At 35.9% G+C, this 23,973-nt stretch overlaps 1 protein-coding gene across 5 annotated transcripts in view; it reads right to left on the bottom strand.

Annotated features, from left to right (window-relative positions):
* Positions 1-10,510: 10,510 nt before the first annotated feature.
* LOC136417096 (protein cordon-bleu) overlaps positions 10,511-23,973 on the bottom strand; it is a 62,553-nt gene continuing 49,090 nt past the window's right edge. For 3 of the 5 annotated variants that reach the window (XM_066402605.1, XM_066402607.1, XM_066402608.1), the window contains 5 exons: positions 23,670-23,924; positions 20,685-20,810; positions 19,072-19,968; positions 17,218-18,149; positions 10,511-11,869 (listed from right to left, as the gene is read on the bottom strand). In XM_066402605.1, coding sequence (XP_066258702.1) covers positions 10,769-11,869; positions 17,218-18,149; positions 19,072-19,968; positions 20,685-20,810; positions 23,670-23,924 — 3,311 coding nt within the window. In that variant the 3' untranslated portion in view covers positions 10,511-10,768. The remainder of the gene's footprint in view (positions 11,870-17,217; positions 18,150-19,071; positions 19,969-20,684; positions 20,811-23,669; positions 23,925-23,973) is intronic. The other 2 variants (XM_066402606.1, XM_066402609.1) reach the window with 2 other exon arrangements.

Below are 23,973 nucleotides of genomic sequence, written 5' to 3'. Positions count from 1 at the left end.
GGACGACGATAATCCCAAAGGCTGACGCGCTATAGCTCCGCCGATAGTTATTGTTTTCTGAGCTGTTAATTGACGCATCATGCGACAATTTTAGATTTTTAGCTCAAAACAACTTATGTGGTGATTTATTATCATCCTTGTCCCATGTTTTGCTCGTAGAAATTACGAGAAAAAAATAATTCAGATCAAGTGTTGCGATAATTAGTTTTGATTCATATCTTCTCGCCTCAAATTTGTTCAAAACTTATGTTATGCAGGGTACTTATTTAGGTGTTTTCGCTATTCGCTATCTCCTAAACGGTGAGAGTTTGAAAATAGGTTGAATAGGAAAAACGTTGCAACGTTTGGAGACTCCAAGTGTGCTCTAAATGGCGTTGGGAGATTTTATTTGGTGGTTCCCGAAATTTTCAAAAATTGTAAAATCTCCGTCTGATCAAAAAAAAAAAAAATTAACACATTTTTTTAGATCTCGAAAGCGCTGTTCATTCAATATTTTTTAAACTTAGTCTTGGGTAGCTCCTTAATTCCTCAAACAAAAAATGTATTAAACTTTTTACCTTTTTTAAAATGTTTCAAGTAAAAGTCTTAGCCGATTTTACATTTTGCGTAAAATCTCGAAATCCAAAAACAATTTGCCGTTTATGGTATTTAGAAATTCTTTTTGGTTCATTTGCTAAATTGGATTTTATAACTGTCACCGTTTCAGAGATGACACACCAAAATAAGACACCCTGTATAGTATGTTATGAGTTAACTGTTATTTTAAATTAGAAATTCTTGGCCAATTTACAGCTAGTGTTACCAGAACTAGATATATTTAATTGCATTTTCAAGGTTCATCGCTAGTAAATTTGATATTGTATATGTAGGTGTTTAATATAAGATGAATATGAGTAGAAATACAGGTTTCAAATAAGAGATAATTCGAATGCGGAAAATAACACTACGCAATATTTGTAAACATTTTTTATATGTTTAACATTTTTCGCTTTTTTATATATTTAAGTAACCTCGTTGAGGTCAGAAATGAAAACATGTTAATCATAACATTATGTCCAGTTTTTAGTTATGCTATGTCATATCGAGACATATATCTCGGGACATGTTGGGCGTAATTTCTTTTTTTTGGCCTGAAAAACAGATTACAGGGCGTTTTCAAAAATTTTGCGCTGTTTTATTTTACTAGTTACCTTATATAGCTAGTGATTGTAATCAGATTTTAATGAGATAAACTGACTTTAAAAGCTCAATGAATACGAACTTGGTATTGTAAAGCTGTAGTTTATAAATATTTACTTTGGCATGCATTATCAAGGCAAAACAAATGAACAAAAAAATTGTTGATTGATCTGTTAATTGATTCCCGGCTTAGTTACTTCAATTTCCGAATTTTGAATAAAATGTCGTTTAATAACTGTGATTAATATCTCGCAATAGTTTAGGCCATTTTTGGTTCGTCGAGTTGCACAAAAAGATACGGGTGATTTTCAAAAAGTTTACACTTTTGGATTGTTGCATTGTTTAAATGAGGTGAATGAAATCTAAAACCGCGTGGAAAGCTGGTTGTGGCACAAAGTGTTCGTCGGTACATCTAAAAGAGGCTGTTTCTCACTATACAAATAAACAGAACAATCTGATAAACGTTGCGTTAATTCAATCCCAGCTCCAGTAGTGTGATTGTCAAATTTTTATTGATAAAGGATAAACTGGCATTGGTTAGAATAACAGATATGGGTGCTTTTTAAAAACATTGCACATTTTGATTTGTTGCACTGTTAATATTTTATTGTAATTGTTTATAGATAAACGCTGTACGTTACTGATTATTGTTAGATTATGGGGTATAGAAATAAAAGAATCTAAGACAGATCGATTCTGTTAGAACTCTAATTTCTTTATTACAGTCAGAAGGCACGTGTTAACGGTCAAAAGATCTGTACCGAACTGACTACTAAAGACTCACACTTTTACCACCCATCTGTATTAAAAGGGTCAAACACTGCAACCATTCTCTTGATTTATTGTCCTGGTCATCTGGTCTTTACATGGGTGAAAATACTAACTTCAGGTAACAAAAGACCCAAAAATCCATACTTTCTTCTTTCTTCTGTTTTAAGAAACGGAGTCATAAATTGAACAAACTTGACTCTTGCAGACAATAAATTTGAGAACATAAAGACTATTGAATTTTGGACGGGAACACTTGTATCAGAAATCCAACAATTATAAACTCAATACAATTTTCAAATTAATTTATTTTATTACAATCGGATATGTTACTTTTACCCTACAGAGCAATAATCGAGAAATGTAAACTTTCTGAAAATCACCCGTACCCTTTTTTGTGGGCCAAAAAGCAAAAAGTTCAAAAGTTAAGGGGAGCACGAGAGTTATTGCGAACTTTGTTGTCTGTCGGTTTTAGGATTCGAAGAGGTTCCTAGAAGTAGCCTGAAAGAGGCTGTTAGGCAGTTTAATAAGCCAGTAACACAAACAAATTATATATTCGTATGTACTGAGTTTTGAACCTCTACACTATCGTCAAGTCCTTCAAGCTCATAGATTTGGTAAAATAATTTTTATTGAAAACCTTGGAAACCTCTTATATTAAAAAAAAATAGAATTCGGCAATAATTATTGTCCGTGTAACTAGTGATTATATGAAACACTTACATTACTGGCAATTAAGTTCATTAACATTACATTACTTGTGTACTTATTAAATATTTGATGTAAGCACGTAGCTCAAAGCCAGTTGTTGAGTCTTCATATAAAACTTAATTTAATATCTGCTTAATTTAAAAATATATGCGTTTAATGAAGCACACTCGGAACTAGAAAAGTGCGTATACAGGGTGTTTCCTAACTACGTGTAAAAAATTTAAAGGCGTAATCCTCGACTGATTTTGAGTCAAAAAAGTTTAATAAACATATGTCCGCAAATGCCTTGTTTCCAAGATACAGGGTGTTGACTGAAAGCCGTTGAAAAAGGTTTTAAAGGTTTCTAAAGGTTTGGTGGTTGGGAGCTTGGTGGTTTGGAAACATTTTCATGTAAATGCGCCTCGCTGCCAAACACTTACCATCAGCAAGGCCGTAAACAAAAACCATATTGGCCATTTCTTGATTAGTGTAATTAAGCATTTGAAAAATTTTCAAAACTGAGGTATAATCTGATTTTTGGGACACAGAACTAAATTCTTTCACTTTAGAGAGTAAAACACCAAAATAACACTGACTATCTTGTTTATAGTAGTGGAAGTAGCAAAAAAAAATAACAATAAACAAATTAGTAAATACCACCAAACCTTTAGAAACCTTTAAAACCTTTTTCAACGGCTTTCAGTCAACACCCTGTATCTTGGAAACAAGGCATTTGCGGACATATGTTTATTAAACTTTTTTGACTCAAAATCAGTCGAGGATTACGCCTTTAAATTTTTTACACGTAGTTAGGAAACACCCTGTATATTTCAATTAATTTTCGTGAAGACTTGTTAGTTTTAGTACCGAACAAAAAAATTGAAATTTAGGAACGCCTTCAAGGGCACAAATCTGAAAAAGTACAATTCTTGCAGCGCCATCTATCGGTCGTTACCGAAGCTACGCATCTACAAAATCTTGTGTCTACACAATGCCTGTGTCATCACCGAGTATTATCCTCAGTTTTAGTTAGCGATATTATCTTTAGTTAGTAGGAACGTCTGTTTATGGTATTCCTAGCTAAACGATAAAGTAATCATAGTAAAAAAACGTGCTCCACGCGGATCATAGTTTTCTTCAGAGGCGCCATCTGGTATTTGAAGCGTGTACGATGTACGTAATTCATATACAGGGGTGTCGGTTTGCCAGTTTCGTACAAGTCATGGTAAAAAACATGTAGTAATATAATTAAGCGCATATTGATTGATTCGAGGATTAATGGCTGTAGCAAAAATGGTTTTGCAAGTCGAGAGCACTTCGACGGCACTTTTCCATCTAACAAATACTTTTGGTAGATCTTCATGAACACGTAAAAGTAACAGCGCAATTGTGATTTTAACCGAAAGACAGTCATATGGATTTTAAAAAATGTTATCATTGATATTTTGCACCAAAGAGATAGTGTTACACTTGTCGTGTTTACGCCTATGAGGTGCAGATTCGAGCAACTCTACATTCGAATGATTTAAAAATTACAAAAATGTTCTTTTTATCTGTTAAAACGTTGATTTGCCACCACTATGCGAAAGTTATTAAGTCCTATTCGGCGCTACCTATCCCGCATCATATAGCCGTCTTTTTTTATTACGTGAGTTAGACGTTATTGCATTGATCCTGCTATCCTAAGCAGTAAAGTAAGCTCTGGATGCAGGCTACACGTACGTTATGTCTTTTGAATCTGTTGTAAACAGAAACAGAAAATTATGGTTATATATCGCGCACCAGAAAACATTTGTTGTGAGTCATTGGTCAATATGAATAGTGGTGGTAAATAATAGTTTAAACGGACAAAGTTAAAAATATTTATTTAATTTTTAGGGTTTAAAGTAGAACAATTTTGTTGAAAATTTAAACTTTTTCCCGAGCGTCTCTATAAAGTTGTTATTCGTTTTCCATTTTTCAGCGATTTGATTATCGAAAATAATCAAATTCAATACTCTTCACTAGGCCTATATTGTTGTCGTTAACAAACGCCATTTAAGGCCGTTTTTTCATGAGTGCCCCACGGCCGCACTAGGCAACAAAACCAATTACAAATCTCGGTTGGCAATTCGAACAAGAAAAAAGATAGAAAAGTCAATACCTAATATGCATTTTAAGGTTAAGAACCGAGAAATTATATGACCTCGCAAAAAGCCGTAGCTCTGTGACAAAACCAAATACCGTGAAACCATATGAAATCGGTACTGTGTCGGTGGTACCAAAAGTGTGGTGAGACGACAAAAACAAACGATCATAAAAATAGCTCCCTGATCTAAATAATATATGCTAAAGTGGGTCACCTGCACTTAGGTCAGGAGAGTGATACGTCTTCTTGAAGTTGGAAGAGTATTTTCGGATTTAATTAAAGCTATAATTCACTGTTGGGTTAGTAGAGGTTGCCAAATGGGAGTCTTAAACTTATTAGTGTCTAATATGATCGATTGTCTAAAGACTGCCAACGAAAAGCAGACACAACTTCTGCAAACTTATAGCCTCGTTTCGGTTTAAATAGGTTACATCTGGCTCGTTAGATGGACATAAATTTGTATCAAAACTTCGACAAATTACCACTCGCATCGAAAACAATGCAGCAAGTTTACAGCATATTGTTTAAAACTTGAAAGTATAAATCAGGTGACAAATCCATTTGATTGGCAAAATGAACAATGTTTAAATTCCCTGAATCGTTTCTACGTGCAATTATCATTGATTTGTCGTGGAAGTTGTTGATTATCGTTTAACCCGTTTTGCTTTAAGTGCATTTGAAAAATCTGCTGTGTTCATAAGTTTATGGGACAGTTAAAAAGCTTTGTAAAGAGAAAACACATCAATCGTGTTGATAAGCTCTATAAATCTACATTAGACGGGTTGCATTTTTCTGGCAGTTTCCGAGATATTGGGTAGTTTGATACCTATTTTTTTATTTTGAAAGTGTTTCAAAATGAAATTTAATCAATTTTCAAAGGTAAAAAGGTCTCAAATCGGGTTTAACATAGGGCCCAAATAAATAAATGTTAACCAAAATCAGTAATACAAAAATTCTGAATTTTCCTGATAATTTCCAAATGAGGGATGCGGCACCCAACTACTTTTGATATGGGTTTTCTCTTTTCTACTTTTGCGATTTTAAAAATGTCTTGAAATGTCTTTGAACTATTTCTCTCTTATCCAGTTTAAGAGAATTTGGTACAAAAACAGTACAAAAAATTTACGGTGATTGGGTACGATATATTGGTACTATCGATGGACATTCGAATTAGCCTGCATTTATGATGAATTCCCCAAGTGACGAACGACAGGAATCGATTTCACAATTCGATATGCAGTCATTTGAATCTAAGATCTATTGAAAATATTTTGAAAATGGTGACACTTCCAGAATTATCGGAAATTGATAACAACTTTGTTATTTTATATGGAAGAACTATGTTTTTTATGATTCCATGTTGAATTTCAGGTCAACTTTATGTAACATAGTGCTAAAATATCAACTTTTGGAGATAAAAATGGTTTTATGCCAAAATTGGCAAAAATATTCTGTAGAAAATAAAATTGTTATAGTGGAACTATCAAAGATAGAACAACAAAATTTCGCCACTAAAAAGTCAAAACACTGCACTTCATTCTACCTAATTCAATTTTGATAATTATTTAGGGGATGGTCTGCAAAATAAATTGAACTAGACCAATACAAAAATGTTAAAAAGTCATTTTTTCAAATGGGACACCCCATATTTTATTGCATGGGTTAAAAGGTCATCTCATTCTGTATTCAGTTATATAAGATTTTTCTATTCTTACATAAGAATTTTTTTGAGTTTTATATAGTATACTTAAGAACAGAAAAATATTTGGAAATAAATAGTGAACATTTTGAACAATTATTAAAATAATTTGTTGACATGTAGTTAAAGATATTACAGCACCAAGGAACTATGTTTTGAGTATATTTTTGTTATTTTTCAAATTTAAAGCTCAAATAACTGAAAAAAATTATTATGTAAGAATAGTAAAATCTTATATGACTGAATGCAGAATGAAATGCCCTTTTAATCCATGTAATAAAATATGGGGTGTCCCATTTGAAAAAAATGACTTTTCGGCATTTTTGTATTGGCCTAGTTCAATTGATTTTGCCTCATAGATGATTATCAAAATTGAAATTGGGTAGAATGCAGTGCAGTGTTTTGACTTTTTAGTGGCGAAATTTTGTTGTTCTACCTTTGGTAGTTCCACTATAACAATTTAATTTTCCACAGAACATTTTTGCCAATTTTGATATAAAACCATTTTTATCTCCGAAAGTTCACATTTTAGCACTATGTTACATAATGTGGATCTGAAATTCAACATGGAATCAGAAAAAAAATAATAAAAAAACAGTTCTTCCATATAAAATAACAAAGGTTTTATCAATTTCCGATAATTCTGGGAGTGCCGCCATTTTCAAAATACTTTCAATCAATAGTTCTTGGGCTCAAGTGGCTGCGTACCAAATTGTGATTTTCTAGATTTCGCGGTTCTATAAATACTTTTAATGTGCACTCAGCTAAAAACACTCTGTATGTGACAATATGGTTCCACAAGAAAGAATCCAGAGTGAAAGAATCTCGGTAACGTTACAAAATATTTATCGGTGTTTTACAAGGTTCGAACAGTATATTAATAACGGTACCCTCTGAGGTCTCAGATAAGCTGACCATTACAATATAATATGCAGGGGCCGGCACGGTTCATTGCCTGGGTTGCATTACCATAAAGCGGCGATTAATAATGCCTTAAAAGACTCCTTATGACCCCGTGCCCTTCTTCTTATAGTAGCTATGATAGAAAAGAAACATGTCATGAGGTAAACGCGCAAAAAGTAAATCATCATGAGAAGAGAGATACGGCATTGTTTGGGTAAATAGAAAAACGGCGTTTCCAATTGAGTAATTGCGCCTCCGACAGGCACGTTCGTACTGAGTAATTGTGTCGAATTGGACGGTTTTAATGCTAAAACAACACAATTTCCTTAAATTGTTTAATAAAATGGTAAAAACAGGGAAAACTAATCGCTCTCAAGGCTCCGGTCGCGCCATTCGGTACCGCGATCGACCGGTTATTCGGAAAATTTGCGTCTTCCGTCAGTTGCTTACGGGACACCCGAGATTCAAATCAGAAAAGTGCATTTTTGATCAATTTATAGAAATTTCTTGTATGGCAACGGGAAAAGAACGCTAGTTGAAGGGGCAACCTCTATTCCTCCAATAAAGCTCTCCTTAAACTACCAATCCAAATTTATAATTGAATTTTCCAGAGATATGAACGGAAAGTAGTTGGTTCATTTTCCTAACGTGAACATTTGATTGGTTCATCCATCTGAGTCAAACTGGACAGACACTAATACTGGAAGACATTAATAAATCACTCAGGATTCTTTTCCGATCAACAACCTTGTGCACCTCCATTAACACACATTGCTTGCCGTACGTCCATTGAATACAAAGCGCGAAGCATTTCATTGCATTCCAATTTGTTTCCTCTTCTATCTTCACATTTTTATTTTAGTAAATTACCTTGAGATTAAAAACACGAAGCATGGAATAATACCCCTAAAAATAAGGTTTATTGATGGCTTTTTTTAGCAGGTGTACCTACAACTTGGAGTTTTTTAGCATATAATAGCAGGTTAGGCTCCATTGTTCTGCAAGAACAATACTATGAAAAGCTCTGAATCACACTTGGTTTATTCTTGCACACGCCCAGATTTCCAAAAGTACCTTGACCTGATCAACTTTTAAAATTCTGACGAGCCAAAAATTATGCATGCAACACATAAAACATACATGCGCCCACGGACCACCATGGTAACTCACTTAGATGTCAATAAAATACCCTCAAAATCCATGAGAAGTTTTAAATATTTCGATGTCCAAAATTGGCTCTAAAACGAAAAAAGAGCAGAAAAAGCTAATCAAGCTCAAGTTGTTGTTGAAGCCGGACATGCGAATGAGCCATGACACATTAAGCGCTATAGTGTTTCTCACTATTTTCTGTACGTTTCAGGCAAATTGTTAATTCTTTTTATTTTTTATTTTTGGGAGTAATGTCTCAGTCACTGAGAATTGCACACTTTTCTCAGTTAAAACTAACCGAAATAGTACTTGCCCTTTACTAAGGACTCTGACTCAGACCCTCGTTAACTTTTCGGTGACGAAGTTGTCACCGTCTTCAGGAGCCGGGAAATATAAGTAGAATGAGAAATAAAACGCTATTTGATAAATCATTCTAATCAAGATGAATCATGTTTTATTCTATTTTTCTATTTCACTTAAAAAATATACAGGGTAGAACAGCTACATAAAATATATTCAATATCTGCATATTTCGGCATATGTGAAAAATACCTAAATATGTCAATTTTGGATTCTGAAATTACATTCTGCAACGTAAAAATTTAATTCCTAAATTCAACCCTCTTTGCGTGACAATTGCCACCCTGAAATTTTTTAATTCAAAGTATAGATTTGTGATATCTCATTTAAAAGGTGTTTTCATTCTCTATTCAAAATTTCTATGGTTTTAAACATTATTTGAAAAAATAATAGAAAAAAAATCATGTGATTGATGAAATTCTCTACAACAAACTAAAAACCTATTAACTAATACCACTTCGTTACTGACAATTTAATAAAATAACAAAACAAATCAATCTCAATGTACTTCGATTTAACTTTTCCAAATCGGTGGATAGGAAAGCGAGGATCACTAAAATGGCCAGTACAATCACCTGATTTTACTCCATTAGAGTTCTTCTTATGGGGATATGGATGTGAAGAGTATGGTGTACAAAATTAAATCACGCGATCTAGATGGCTTAAAAAGAAGAGTAACGCTTGCGATTAGATCAGTTACGCCTTAGTCGTTGATTAATGTTATAAGACATTTTCATTTACATTTAGAGTACTGCCAAGAGGTTCGAGGCATGCATTTTGAATATATCATAGAAGATTGAGATTTATTTTTTAAATTATTTAATTATATTATGAATAATGAATGTTTAAATTAATTGTAAAGATTGTCGTCAATCACATGAATGTATTTGTATCTATTATTCTTTGCAATAAAGTTTAAAATCGTAGCAGCGTTGAATAGATAAGAAAAACATCTTTTAATTAGGTATCACAAATCCATGCTTTCAATTTAAAAAGTTTGGAGGTTGAAATTGTCACACAAGGGGTGTTAAATTTAGGGATAAAATTTTTACGTTACAGGATGGAATTTCATAATCTAAAATTCACGCATTTCGGTATATTTGTCACATATGTCGAAATATGCAGGTATTGAATATATTTCATTTGGCTGTTCAACCTTGTATTGAAAAGAAAATAGGTTATCAAACGTTTGAAAAACATTGGTCAATTTCTGCGTTTTCATAGAAATTATCTTGCATGTAAAGTTTCCAGCAGTTTAAAAAACCGTGCCTAATAGCGTCTTCCGCTCAGTATCAGCCTTGTAGGGGGCGGGGCCAAGTTGGGCCGCGGATTTTCCTGGTCGGCGCTTTTCCTTGGGTAAGGAGGCGGTGATTAAAAATTTCGCCCAGGACGCCAGACTTGCTAAGACCGGCCCTGCTTCCTCTGGCTGCACCTCTGACGGTATTCCTAACGTTAGTTACTCTTAAATTACTCATTCACTCCCTCCTTGTGAGGTCAATGAAACGATAAGATAAAATTTAATACTTCCTGGCTTCTTAACTTCATCAACTTCTCAAATTGGGTTTGCTTTGCATTCGAATAACGTAAATTTCAGAATCTGACTTTACTCCGAGTGTTCCTCAAAAAAAACACAATTTAATATGAATAATCTTATATTGGTTATCGTTATAATACACTTTTAATACATAACAAATAAATAATGCTTTCCATATAACCTTTGGTCCCTAAAATGTACTGATTATGTATAAACTTCAGGACGTTTTAAATATTTAACATAATATAGAATATACAAACAATATCATCTACAGCAATAATAAATCGAATGATGTGACTTGTACAATTGAGCTTTCAACACAAAACAGAGAAAAATGACTAATAGGTACTATTTACAATCAGGCTTTGACCGTCTTGAGCCCCTTTTTACCCCCGAAATTCCTTATCGACTCCATGAGCATGTCGCGCACGTCCTCACTATTATTATTATTTTTTATGCTTTGGCTTCTCTTTTGTGAAATTGTCTTTTTCGGCACCTGAGGAGGTGGAGGTGGCGGAGCCGAGACGCTCCAAGGTTTCGAACTGTTTGAATTATTGTTGTTTGGTTCAACAATGGGTTTGACAACATTATTAGCGTTCTGATCCGACATGTATCGTTTACTCGACTCAGTTCTCCGTAAAGTTAACTGAGAAAAGGGAACGTGCTGATTGGGGACATAATGGTCCTCTTTAGGTTTGGACAGTGGTAAGGTACTATTGAAATTTCCTCCAGATGAGGCATGCCATGATAGCCGATTGCTATTGAATCCTCTTACGATCGGTGTTCTACTGCGAACTTTGAACGCATTGTGTTGAGGCTCTTCCAATGGCGACTGTTCTTGATTCAAATGAATTATGGAAGTATTATTCACATGAGTGTTAATCTGGTGAGTGTTATTCAGGTGAGAGTTATTTACGTGAAAGTCCTTATATGGCTTTTTGAATTCTACACTCCGCACCACAGGCACTCGATTAATATCAAAACTTGAGTCGAATGCGATGGAGTGTGGCCTTTGAGGTTCAGACCCTCCATTGAGGTTCCCTAACGGTTTCCTATATGCTGCCGGAGCCATCAATCTGGTGCTGTTCGTTGCAGGCCCAATTTTAATCACCACATTCCCAGAACTTTGCGTAATCTCCGATTTTTGGGCCGCGTTACCGTTATGATTAACGTTTCCAAGTTTATAGTCTTCGTCTTCCTTGACCGACACAGGCACTTTTGGTCTCTCGGACCACGTGGACATATTCACAGCAGGAGGGCCGCGGTAGTAGTATTTCTTAACCGGTTCTGCTGGCTTGGGGGAGTCCACGGGAGCGGGATCTGGTTGCTGCGGTGGCTCTTCAGCAACAGGTTCTTCCCTTTGAACAACCAGTGTGGGCGGAGGTTTTTGTGGCGTTTGCTGGAGGTTTTCAGTGGAGCCAGTCGACGTGTTCAGCTTGTTACGGATCACCTTCATTACCTGTAAAAACGAAAGTTGGTAATAGTGTACGCGATTAGTTTCGAGGAGGGGTGGATATACATTTATCTGTTAATGTGGTGCCCCGAATTTAAATAGCGAAGCTCTAATCAGGTATTGCAACTATTCAATGCATTCTCCTATCAGTGAATCTTTTATTAGGGGTTAAGGACTCTTTTAACTGTCTAATGCTTTATTTCTTTCTTTTATTTCTTTTTTTTCTCTTTTATTATATTATATACAGAGTGTTTCTTAACTGCGAGTAGAACATTTAAGGGAGTAATTCTGAATACATTTTAAGTGGAAAATGTCTCATAAACAAATGTCTGCAAATGCTTCGTTTTCAAAATACAGGGTGTTAAAATATACAAAAAAAAGTTTTTCTTTAATATTTTCAATATGGCTCAATTTGGATTTTTGAATTTTAACATCTGAATATCTAGTAAAAAGCTCCATATTTACGTGTCTCAGATTTTTCATGCGACAGTGGCGTACGCTTGGGATATCTTTATTATACTATTTATATGCAAAATGTGCGACACTGCATTTGTCGTTAATTAAGACCGATTTTTATACTCTTTGTTTCAAACAGAAACGAAAGAAATTGCAGGAACGCCTTATTAATAATCGATCAGTGCAGGGTTAATTTATTTTAAAATCAAGAAAACAATAATTTAATTGAATATTATAAGAATTGTTGAAAATGACCACCATTATTTATAATACACTGCGTGACATAGAAAAGAGAACACCCCGTAAAAATGATTTGATTTAAATAATTTTTGGTATGCATGTTGTTTACGCCAAAACAAATACTTCATTAAAAAGTTGAACAAATTTAATTGTTAAAAACTAAAAAAAATTTAATAATTTGTCGGTCCTCCGCGGTGTCTTTTACATTCTTGTACACGTCTAGGCATGGATCTAATGAGGTGATTGATGTCCTCTTGGGGGATCTCATTCCAGGCTAACTGGACAGCATGACACAGCATCGCTAGGGTTTGCGGGGGATGGGGTAAATTATGCAACCTTCTACCTATAATATCCCATACATGTTCGATCGGTGAGAGGTCTGGAGATCGAGGTGGCCAAGGTAGCAAATTGACTGCATTTTGTTGGAAGAAGTCCATAGTCACTCTAGCCACATGTGGTCGTGCATTGTCTTGTTGGAAAACTGGATCAACAAGAGTTTCCAGATAAGGCACAAGATGAGGTTCCAGGACTTCCTGGATGTATCGCTGGGCTGTCATACTGCCTCTGACGAAAACTAAAGGTGACCTGCTACCATATGCAATGGCACCCCAAACCATTACCCCAACAGTCTGATGGACATGCCTCTGTATTGCAAACTGAGGATCCCATCTTTCACCCCGTCTCCTTCGTATTCTTGCCCGACCATCATGCATACCGAAACAGAATCTGGATTCGTCACTAAACACGATGTTATCCCATTCCAGAGTCCCATGTATCCGTTCTTGGCACCACTGTAGTCGATTTTGACGATGATTTAAGGTGAGGGGTAACACGAGATAGGGACGGTAGGAAATCAATCCAAAACTTCTTATGCGGCGATAAATGGTTCGTATCCCAATGGGCCTTCCATACTCAGCGAACCACTGATCCGCCAGCGTCCTCGACGAGACGAACCTATCTCTTAGGGCCATAATTCGGAGTCGGCGATCTTGGCGTTCTGTAGTTCTTCGAGGTCGTCCAGTACCTGTTCTTCTGCCTGTTTGCCCTTCTTCGAACCATCCCTGACAGCATCTCACTATAGTGTTTACACTACGGTTCAATCTAGTGGCGATTTCCCTAAATGACAGACCAGCCTCTCGTAGACCCACTATTCGACCCCTCTCAAACTCGCTCAATCGATGAAAATTTCGCTCTATTCTGGTTCTAGGCATATCTCTACGCAGTTTCTAAGCACACTACACTCCAATAAATGTTATTTTCCAGTTGTATTGTTGATATTTTATTGCAATTTTTATATTTAAAAAAAACCTAAAATTCCGAATAACTCGTAAATACGTAGATAAATATGAGTGAAATTTTGATCGTTTCTGCTATACATATAAACAAACATGCATACCAAAAATTATTTAAATTAAACCATTTTTACGGGGTGTTCTCTTTTCTATGTCACGCAGTATACATCTGTCTTAAGTAAACCTTGTACTGATTATAAACCAGTTGCCATTTTAAACATCAGTAAAAAATAATATTTATATATTATATTTAATATTTTTATTATTTTTTATATTAATAAAAAATCTAATTTGAGCCAAATTGAAAATATTCAAGGAAAACTTTATGTATATTTTAACACTCTGTATTTTGAAAACGAAATTATCGCGGAAATTTGTTTATTAGACATTTTCTTCTTGAAATGCATTCAAGATTACGCCTTTAAATTTTCTACACATAGTTAGCAAACACCCTGTATATATAATTATTATATTTCATTTGAATTAACTGGAAATGTGAATTTCTTGTTAAAAAAGTTTTTACCATTTGTTTTTGGATAGATTCGGAAGGAATTTTTAAAATATTCAAAGTCGAAACACTAAAGACTTAACTGTGCACCGTGTCACTCGCTTTAAATCTTTAATGGTTTAACAGCTCCTCTTGTTGCGAGTCGAATTTGGAACACCTTGTTCAACTACTAACCCTCCTCTTAATTATTCTGATTTGAACGATTTTCATTTAATAATACAGTGAAAGTCGCGAATAATGATGGAAATTGGAACGTTTTGTTGGATTTGCATTTATCTCATTGTAAAAAAGTCTATTACGAAGTCGCTTTTAACGTTTGCAAAAAAGGCATTTTTGGTAGTTTACTAACCGGGTATAATGACACTATGGAATATAGTATAGTAATTGTAGTACAAAGTCGATACAGCCGGCATTCTTTAAAGTCATTCAAACAGTGACCGACATTTTTTAAAAAGCAGTGCTTTTAGCGGTTTTTTAGACAAATCCCAGAAAGTTTGTTTTCAATATATGTACATATTGGACATACTTGTGTATGGTTGTGGTTTTTCTGCGATTTGTACACAAAGCTGTTAAAACACCGCTTTTTATAAGTTTTGGTCTCTTTTTGCGGAATTTCTAATTGAACGCTGGCAGTGCCGACTTCACATTGCAATTACTATGAAACCACAAAAATCAATTTCTTTGAGCTGTCTTTTTCTTCTACTAACCCTAAGCTATTAAAAGTACGACAAAGGGGTTTATTGATTTAAGCCATAGATCTGGGTTTTTGTGGATATTTTTATTTGTTTGTGTCGATAAATGGCTCAAAAAAATAAATTTTTCACAGAAAATTGTAAGGAGAATAGGAATTATCGGAAAAATTCGTGAATTATGAACGTGGACTACGTAAATTAGAGGCTGCGTTCATTGTATGTATTGTAATTTTTTTTTGCTTTAAAAAACTGACTTAAAGAAAAAGAAAAGTTTCGTCAATTGAGGAGAAAGGTATAATAATTTCCAGACTTGAAAGAAGTGAAAATAATAACACTATTGCAGATTAATTGCACTTATTGCATTCGACTGTTTCTACAAAGGAAAAGAAAAGAAAGGAAGAACCGAGAAAATATTAAGAAAGGGTTTAATGAAAATTTATTGCCAAAGCAAAAACTTAAGTTATACAATCGTGAAGATATTGATCAGGCATTATTTAAGTGATTTAAAAAGGAAAGAAGTAAAGGATCAGCAATCAGTGCCTCAATACTACAGACAAAAACGGAACAGTTTGCCAATGTAGTGAATAAAGGCCTGGAATATAAATGCTTAGAAAGTTGAATTAAACGGTGCAGACAAAGACATAACATTGCGTATGGAAAAATTATTGATGCAACTGCTAGTGTACTAGTTACAGTGACAGAAAACTGGCTCAAAATCATGTGGCCAGAAATTCGAAAAAATCACCAGAGTAACGAGATTTTTGATGCAGATAAAATAGGTCTTTTCCACAAAATGACTCCGAACAAAAAAAAATGAAATTTAAAGGAGACAAGTCCGCAGGTGGAAAAATGTCCAAGGAAAGAGTTACTCTTTTTGTTGCTATCAATATGATAGTATCAGAAAAGCATAAGTTGATTGATATTGGAAAATCAAAAAACTCTCGCTGTATCAAGAATATTAAGTCGTTGCCTGTATCCTACATCTCTAATAAAAAAGACCTATTTATAAAAATTTTGCAAGACTGGAATACTGAATTAAAGAAAAAAAAAGAAAAAAATTGCTCTTGGGAGACAATTGTCCAGCGCATCAAAAAGCGTCAAATTTAGAGAATATTAACGTTCAATATCTCCCACCAAATACTACATCAGTTCTGCAGCCGGTTGACCAGGATATCATAAGATCAATGAAAGTCCATTTTAGAAAGTTTCAGCTCATGAATATTATTGAAAACAATCAGAAAAACAAAGGGTGTGGTATTAATCTTTGGAATGCAATATCAATTATTTCCAAAGCATGGAACGGGGTATCACCCCAAACAATCACGAATTATTTTATATATGCAGTTTTACAACAAGTGTCGCTGTGCAGCTTGAAGAGGAGGACGATTGCACTTTGAAGAGGAGGACGATTTTCCTTTAGCTGAGGTGGCAAGAAGGATAAATAATGATCTTGAAAAAGAAAATGATGTGCCCCTTGCTGTGATAAAAGAAAATCTTACATTTTCAGATGAATTATGGACTGATTCTGTAAATGTTGACCTTCACTTGGAAACAAACGGTGCTTTATCTGCAATTGAAGTGCTCAACAGTTAAGAAATTTAAGATGAAAGTAATGAAGATTCTGAGGGTGGTGAAGATCTTAAGCCACGATTAATTGTAGAAGCTATAAAAACCCTGAACAGTTTTGCGCTATAGAGTTATACCAGTGACAAAAGGCTTCTGAATCAAACCCGTTCTATGGAGAAAAAAGTGAATTGATTTATTTTAACTTACGTTGCAAAAAGCAAACAAAAATTACAGAATATTTGATTCATGGGTTTTTACCATACTTACGTAAATATAAATAAGTTAGAATTTATATGAAATTGTTTATTTTTTATTATTTATCTATTATAGTTTTTAATTTTTTGAATAAATTTTTGTGTCTTTTCATGTTTCTTTAATCATAAAAAAAGAAGTCTTGATGCAATGACGACCGGAGATAACGACCCTTTTTACTGGGTTTCCTCGCCGTCGTTATATACGACTTTCACTGTATTGGATTTTTCCCAAAAACTTCATAAAAATATGATTTTGTCTTCTCTGATTAAAACACCAAAATAACCCTTAAAAACTGTCACCATTCCCTTTTCACCCCAAAACAGCCACCCTCCCAAATATGCTTACCTCCAAGCTGTGCAGACCGGACACATTGAAAAGACTACTGCTCCTGGATATATTCGATGAATCTCCCAGTTCCTTCTTGATCGTGGTATGATATTTATTTAGGGTTAGCGTGGATCGTGACCTGGATACTGGTTTCGTGGACGTTTTGGCATCTGTTGAGAACGATCCAGACCGAGACACTGCTTGAGGCTTGTAAAATACATAGTCGGTGTTGCTAATGTCGCTGTTCAGATCTTCCGAATTCCTCTTACTGTATGAGACGTTTTCGTTGCTCCGTACCGTATCGTCCTCAAAGACTTTGATGTTTTGGTGTTTTGGAACGTCGTATGTGGTAATTTTAAAATTTGGGAGTGTATCGTGATGGTGCCTCGCAGTCTTTTCTGCGGGTTTCTGGAAGTTCGCCATCGATGCACTATTTACACTAGGTCTAGATTCTACGCTATCAGTCATCTTTAGGCTTGTGGCGAGCTCCCTGTTGTACACCAACGACTTGCGCTTCTCCAAATGTTCCAAGGATAACGTATTTAAAGGAGGTTCTTCGCTGATCATGGACTCCTTGTCTTCCAGAGTTCTTAGCTTCTCAAAGAGTTCTGGAGAGGTCACCACGGAGTCCTTAAAGTCGGTGCTGCCACCCAGCGAATTGGTTTCCAGGAGCGTATCCTGGGGACTAGAATCGCGGAATGCTTTTGGTGGCGAGGGCAACTGGTACTCCCAATCGATAAGGTCGTTTGTTTTTGGTATTTCGTCAGGAACAATTATGTCGTCTAGGATGGGAGGAGGCGGAGGCGTCCGGAAACCTGTATCCTCCTTGTGGTCTTGAGCAATTCCGCTGTCTGTGGATTCGAGACTTTTCTCTTCTTGCGTTTGAATCTTAGGCGGTTCCGGGGTGACTTCTGCAAGTTGCGAGGACAAATTCGACGTGGGTATTGATTCTGAAAAGGTAAGAAATGAGCCTCGTTTCTCCAAATTAATCACTGAGAATGTGAGACAACACAGTGGGTTGTGTCGGGTTCTTGGAATCGCAAACACTGTTTATCATATAAACAGATTACTGTCGAAAGGATGTGAGCGATGAGAAACTATTAGTCGAATGGATGAGATATATTTTACAGCAAATAGCTTTCACAGAATGATCTCATCAAGATTTTAAATTATGTATACTGTATGAATTTAGACCGTATTTTTAACAGGCACTACAATAATAAACATTCCACTTGTTTACCAAGAATTTTTTCGAGTGATAAAGATTCTCTCCTCGTGAGACATTATCATAGAAAGAAGCTCAGTCAGGTTGCAATGTGACGTAAAAAAACTTCCAGTTTGTTTTGTTATTTTTTTCTCAGAATGAGTGACGTGATTGTCTGACATGATAGTGACCTCCCAATGTCACAGGTTCTAGTGAATATGACGTCATACAGAATTTTTTAAAGTACCTAGTTAGCCTGTTTTGAGGTATTGATAACGAGTACTTGAGGCTTTTTTGAATGATCACCTGTTAGGCATTAGGTAAATTTGTTATAAATACAGGGTGCATTCAAAATGACATATGACCTAATACTATGATGATTTTGCATTTCGTGATATTTAAAAATGTAAGTTAAAGTTTTAACTCTTTACTTCATCGTTGAACAATGACCAATACGTGACGTGGTATAAACGTTAACTTGCAACCTGGGCATTTTTACAACCTAACCTCCATTTATTCTGTACAAAAACTACGCTACCGAAAACAACTCCCACACCCATTTACATAACGAGACTAGATACAATAGGCTTATGAGCCAAACTAAACGCGTTACCATTCTAGTGGCAGAGACATTACGAACAGAGAAAGAGTAAGAGAGAGAGACATGCCTGTTTCAGATAAATCACCATCCACCACCCATTCATTTCTAACTCCGCAAGAAGGGTCAGCAATGTTATCCAATTCCTCTAGGTTATCCCACTTCTTCATGGCTGTGCCGTTAAAGCCTGGAATGCTGCAAGTGGAGCTGCGAAGACTCATCGTTGGGGACTGAGTAGGTTCATAATCATGGATTCCAAATAGCTGATTAAATATTTTACGTGGTTTGGTTGGGGGTGGGATTTCTCTTTCGGTGAACATATTTTCATCAAGGTCTTCCATTTCATCCTTTGTATTTGACTTATGATCGTTATCTTTGGTACCTTTTTTTATCATTCCCACTATTTCAGGAGGCTTGGTTTCATTAGAAGTGTCGTCTATGTTTATTGTCTTTTGAAGGCTTATTTTCGATGATTTTGAAGAACTTTCAGCCTTTTGAGTAGAAACGTCGGTTTTCATGATGAAAGGCTTCACTGTTTCTAGACTCGCCAAAATCTCTTCCATGGAGTATTCATTGTCTTTTAGGGATATTGATTCTTGATCTTCGCTAGTAGTTCCACCTTTTATGTTTCCGATCAACTTCTCCTGTTTCGATTCAGCATTCTCGTTGATATGAAGTACTTTCTCAGCCGGTTTTAAAGTTAAAGTATTGTCTAAAACCCTTGGAGATGGTTCTTTACGTTTTAATGCCTTTGGAGGTTTATGTCGCAGTACAACATCATCAAATTCTGTACATTCACTGATGATAGATTCTAAACTTAACGGTTCAATGCCAAGTTCCGCCTCAATTTGCTCTCTTTCCGTTTGAAAGAGGTGGGTGCGGGGAGGCGCTTTGGGGGGCCTCTTCCTGGGTTTCGGTACTGGCACAAAGTTAGTGGAGGGGGTAGTTTCCAGCACCTCGGGCAATTCTAGCATGCAAAATACGTTAGTGCGCAAAAAGCAATTTTTTATAAAGCAAAAAAGCGGAAATGCTGCTAAGAAAAGGAGATGCAGTATAGTGGTATATGAGTTCAAAGAAATTCGTTCGTTTTGCAAATGATTATGTGATCCAGCTTGCTAATGAACTCGTTCCAGTTCTCATCCTGCTGCACCTTTGGAGAGATTTTTTTTTGGTTTTTCTGTGGCCTTCGTGAAGAAGCCAACTTTCGTCTCCCCTCGGCTGAGGGAGAAATATTGTATGCCTCCAAAATAGGAAGCCTAAAATTGGGGCCTTCAATTTTGCCTAAATTACCGTTAGAACTGTAGTTTTGCTTAGTCGTTACTAAGTCTTGCTTAGATTCAGACAGAGGATTAGAGACGCACATTTCAGCGCCTTCTTCCTCAATAACCTCGTTAATCTTCATCTGGCACATGTCCTGTGCGACGATAGTTAACGTCTGGGAACTCGTGCGCAGCCCTTCGGAGAAACACCTAATTTTCGAATTCTCCTCTTGATAAATTCTCCCCAAAGTGTTAGGGGCAGCAGGAGAGTAAATCCTGGTTTTGCCAGCAAAGCTATGGCGAATCGCTCGCATAGCTTCTGATATTTTGAAGGTTCTATGCGCATCTCCTTTTCGTGGTAAACACGCCGTGCGAGGTGCTTTGCTCACAATTATTGGGGGTGCTGAAATCAGGAGTGGCTTACCTGATCGGTGGCTGATTTCGGGTTGACTAGCTACTAAGGGATTAGGATGTTCTGAATGGGCGATTACTGAACTGGCAGGCGATACTGCTATCTGCGGTGGGGGAGGTGCTGCCTTCTTTTTGCGACCTGAAAAATTCCAGAATTATTATTGTTGATGACTAGGAATACAGTTACTTGTCTGCGATCGGCAGAGGAAATGGGAGTTTCATCCCGCATTTGAGGGAAGTAGCTTTGACTCCCTTGGAGGAAAAGGACTTGAATCTTTAGAGAGCGCACACATTTTCCTCGCCACATATTACGAATGTTCAATAGCTATTTACAGTGCCAGGGAAGACAGCGCTACTTTTTCTGAAGTGGATCTTTTTTTTAAACGGAATATTAGTAGTAAAGAAATTGGGTTCATATCTCTGGAGGAAAGTTTCTTTTACTGTCTCGAAAATTGACCAATTTTAATCAAAATCATTAAAATTATTCGAGGGAGTAAACGCAGCACTTTCCTCCCTTGTTGTCTAATAGTTCTTTACGTCACAAATCCAGTAGGTGCCTTGTCACAGTACGAGATTTTTACGGACGAGGCGATGTCAAGGACGGAGTCTGGAAAATATCAACAACTACTGTAACAAAACATAACGGACGTGCATCGTATATTGTTTTATTTCATATTATTGCCCAATTTACAAAGAATTTATGTTCTACGAGGCTAAAACAAACAATGTTTCCTGAAAATATGGCGAACGTAATATTTGCCTGTATTTGTCTTTCTGACGCAATTAGATATTTACCGAATCCTGCTAGTGTCAGCATTCCATTTGCTGCTATTTTATAAACATTTGACTATTTACATACAAAAAAGTAAATATTGCGATGTTTCTAATTACCTTTAGGTTGAAATTGGTGCCCATTATAGTAACACAGCAAGAGAAAATGTTTGTTTTCAACGACCGTAATTTTTCAAACAACCACCCCTTAATTAAAGTCCCGTAAGGTTACCTAGCAACGCCATTACAGCCTCAGGTACTGTAATGTTCGATTTAACGGCCGCAAAATAGTGCAGTGCCACACAGAGTAAACAGATTTATCCAGACAGTAGAAAATAAATAACAATTACATTTAATAGAAGGAAAAAGCAACTTTTTCTTCTGCGAATTGTTTGCGTTATGAATCTGAGGATAGAATATAGAAAGTGCCCGTTTTTGAAGCCCCCAAAAAATGATTAATTTTGATGTGTTGAAAGCTTAACTGTCGCACTAACGGATGAAGATGTATTTCAAGCTTCAGAATCCTTTGCCAAATCTCCTATAAAATTGGTTCAAATCTTCAAAAGGTTTTCGATTAAATTGAAATCGATCTATCTGTTGTAATATTCTTATCACAGAGCTCACCCATGGCACCTCGACACTTCCCAAACGACACAAAGAAAAGAACTGCCGAAGATTTATTGAATTAACATCCATTTACGAAGTTGAATACATTCATTCACACCTAAGTTTTCCACGTACCTCTTTCTAAACGCTCCCAGCTATGCCGTTCGTTTTACAATCGCTCGTAAACAATTTCACTAATTTTACGATTTGATTATTTTAACTTAATGCCGTAGAACAGTGAAAGCGCACGTTTCTTTGTCGCTCTTTTTGGGGGAACTTGAACACTTGGAATGGAGTACCCAAAGCTCCAATTAAGGGAAGGATCCACGCGAAGTGCGATAAACAAACAGCACAACCTGTTTCGATCTGGTATACTAAGATCAAGAGAATCAGTGAACCAGTTTTAGACGTTTATTCTAAACCTACATGCGACTTTCTACCCACATGCTGAATTTTTTTGTAATCGTAATTTTCTATCATCAGCCAAATGGTGTAATTATAGATTGTTGGAATATCAAAGAACCGATGTTCGGACATTTCTCGTAATGGAAATGAAGGCTAAATGAGGTCTTCCATCAGATGGTCACTACGGTTACACAGACATTTTCTTAGGAAATATTTAATGGCAACTATAACGTTTCGAGTGGCTTTTTTGCATGTATTATCCTTTGATATTATAATATTATGTGTTGTTCGCCTACTGTTTTTATGGTAAGAAAATGTCACACATGTTTACACTTATGTCGAGGTAATAAATTAAAGATTATTTTATTTTAGATTGGGAACATCGAGGAAAACAGTAAATTATTTAATGAAATAAACGGAAAACAATCTTTGTCAAGCCCAAGAAACGCTTAAAATACTTATTTACTGTCGTAATTTGGGAGCTTTCAGAAGCAAATGATGTCAAAAAAGAGATTAAGTATGAACTAAATGTGACATAATGTATTTTATATGTTTCAAAAAACTTCTCTGCGAAATTTCCATTTTTCTTCACCGGAATTTCTTCCGAGAAGAATTATTAGCAAACAAAAATTGAAGTTGATAAAAGGCTCAAAAATGAAACCGTATAGAAATTTAATAAAAACACTTCCAAAAAAATTACCAAATTCTAAACAAAACCATTCGATACCAAACCAAAATTAAAGAAAAACCTCTAATTTTGAATGAACTCACATTTGCCACCACTGTTGATATCGACCAATAACTGGAAACCGGCCTTCACTGCTGCGCAACATATAATCATCCTTTTCTAACGTCCACTCTTAACTAACTACAGGAGATGTAACATACGTGTCAACTGCACCCAGAGCGTACTTTAGGACTTAGAGTAACGGGATCCATGCCATATCTTTCATCTTCATCTAAGCTCGTATAATAAACAAAGACGACGGTATAATGCGGGGTAAATGATGTTGAATATTGACATTAGCACAATGGTGGTAAATGAAAGTTTCAATAGGTAAAAGCAGCATTTTCTTGCTTTTTGTTTGTGTTTGACAGTCGAATTCTAAGAAGAATAATATAAGCTGCTGGATACGGTATTTTGCATTCGAATACTTCCTTCCGTAATTATTAATTCTTGTAGCTTAAAAGTGGAAGATTCGAATGCGAAACTCACCCGCAATTAAACTGGTGGTGGACCGCGAATGCGTCGCCATCTTGGTTAAATTGGACGTTCCTTGGGAGGGTGGTAAATCGCTCCCAAAGGCCATGGATTTGGGTCGGTTCCTAGGAAGGGAAGCATTAGCCCCATGTTCGCTCAAAATAGAGGCCTCATGGTACCCGGAACTATCGCTGCTGTTCCGCGAATGACAAATAGTCAATCCGTTTTCCAAAGGTCTCCTCGTTTCTTCGTTCGTGTCGTTGGTCACTACTAAGGTTTAAGCTACATTTCTCTGGACATTCGTTTTTGAGAAATATTA

This window comes from Euwallacea similis, chromosome 26, assembly GCF_039881205.1.
Source record: "Euwallacea similis isolate ESF13 chromosome 26, ESF131.1, whole genome shotgun sequence".
NCBI lineage: Eukaryota > Metazoa > Arthropoda > Insecta > Coleoptera > Curculionidae > Euwallacea > Euwallacea similis.
Note: the sequence above shows the minus strand (reverse complement) of the source record. Positions and strands in the feature narration are given on the sequence as shown.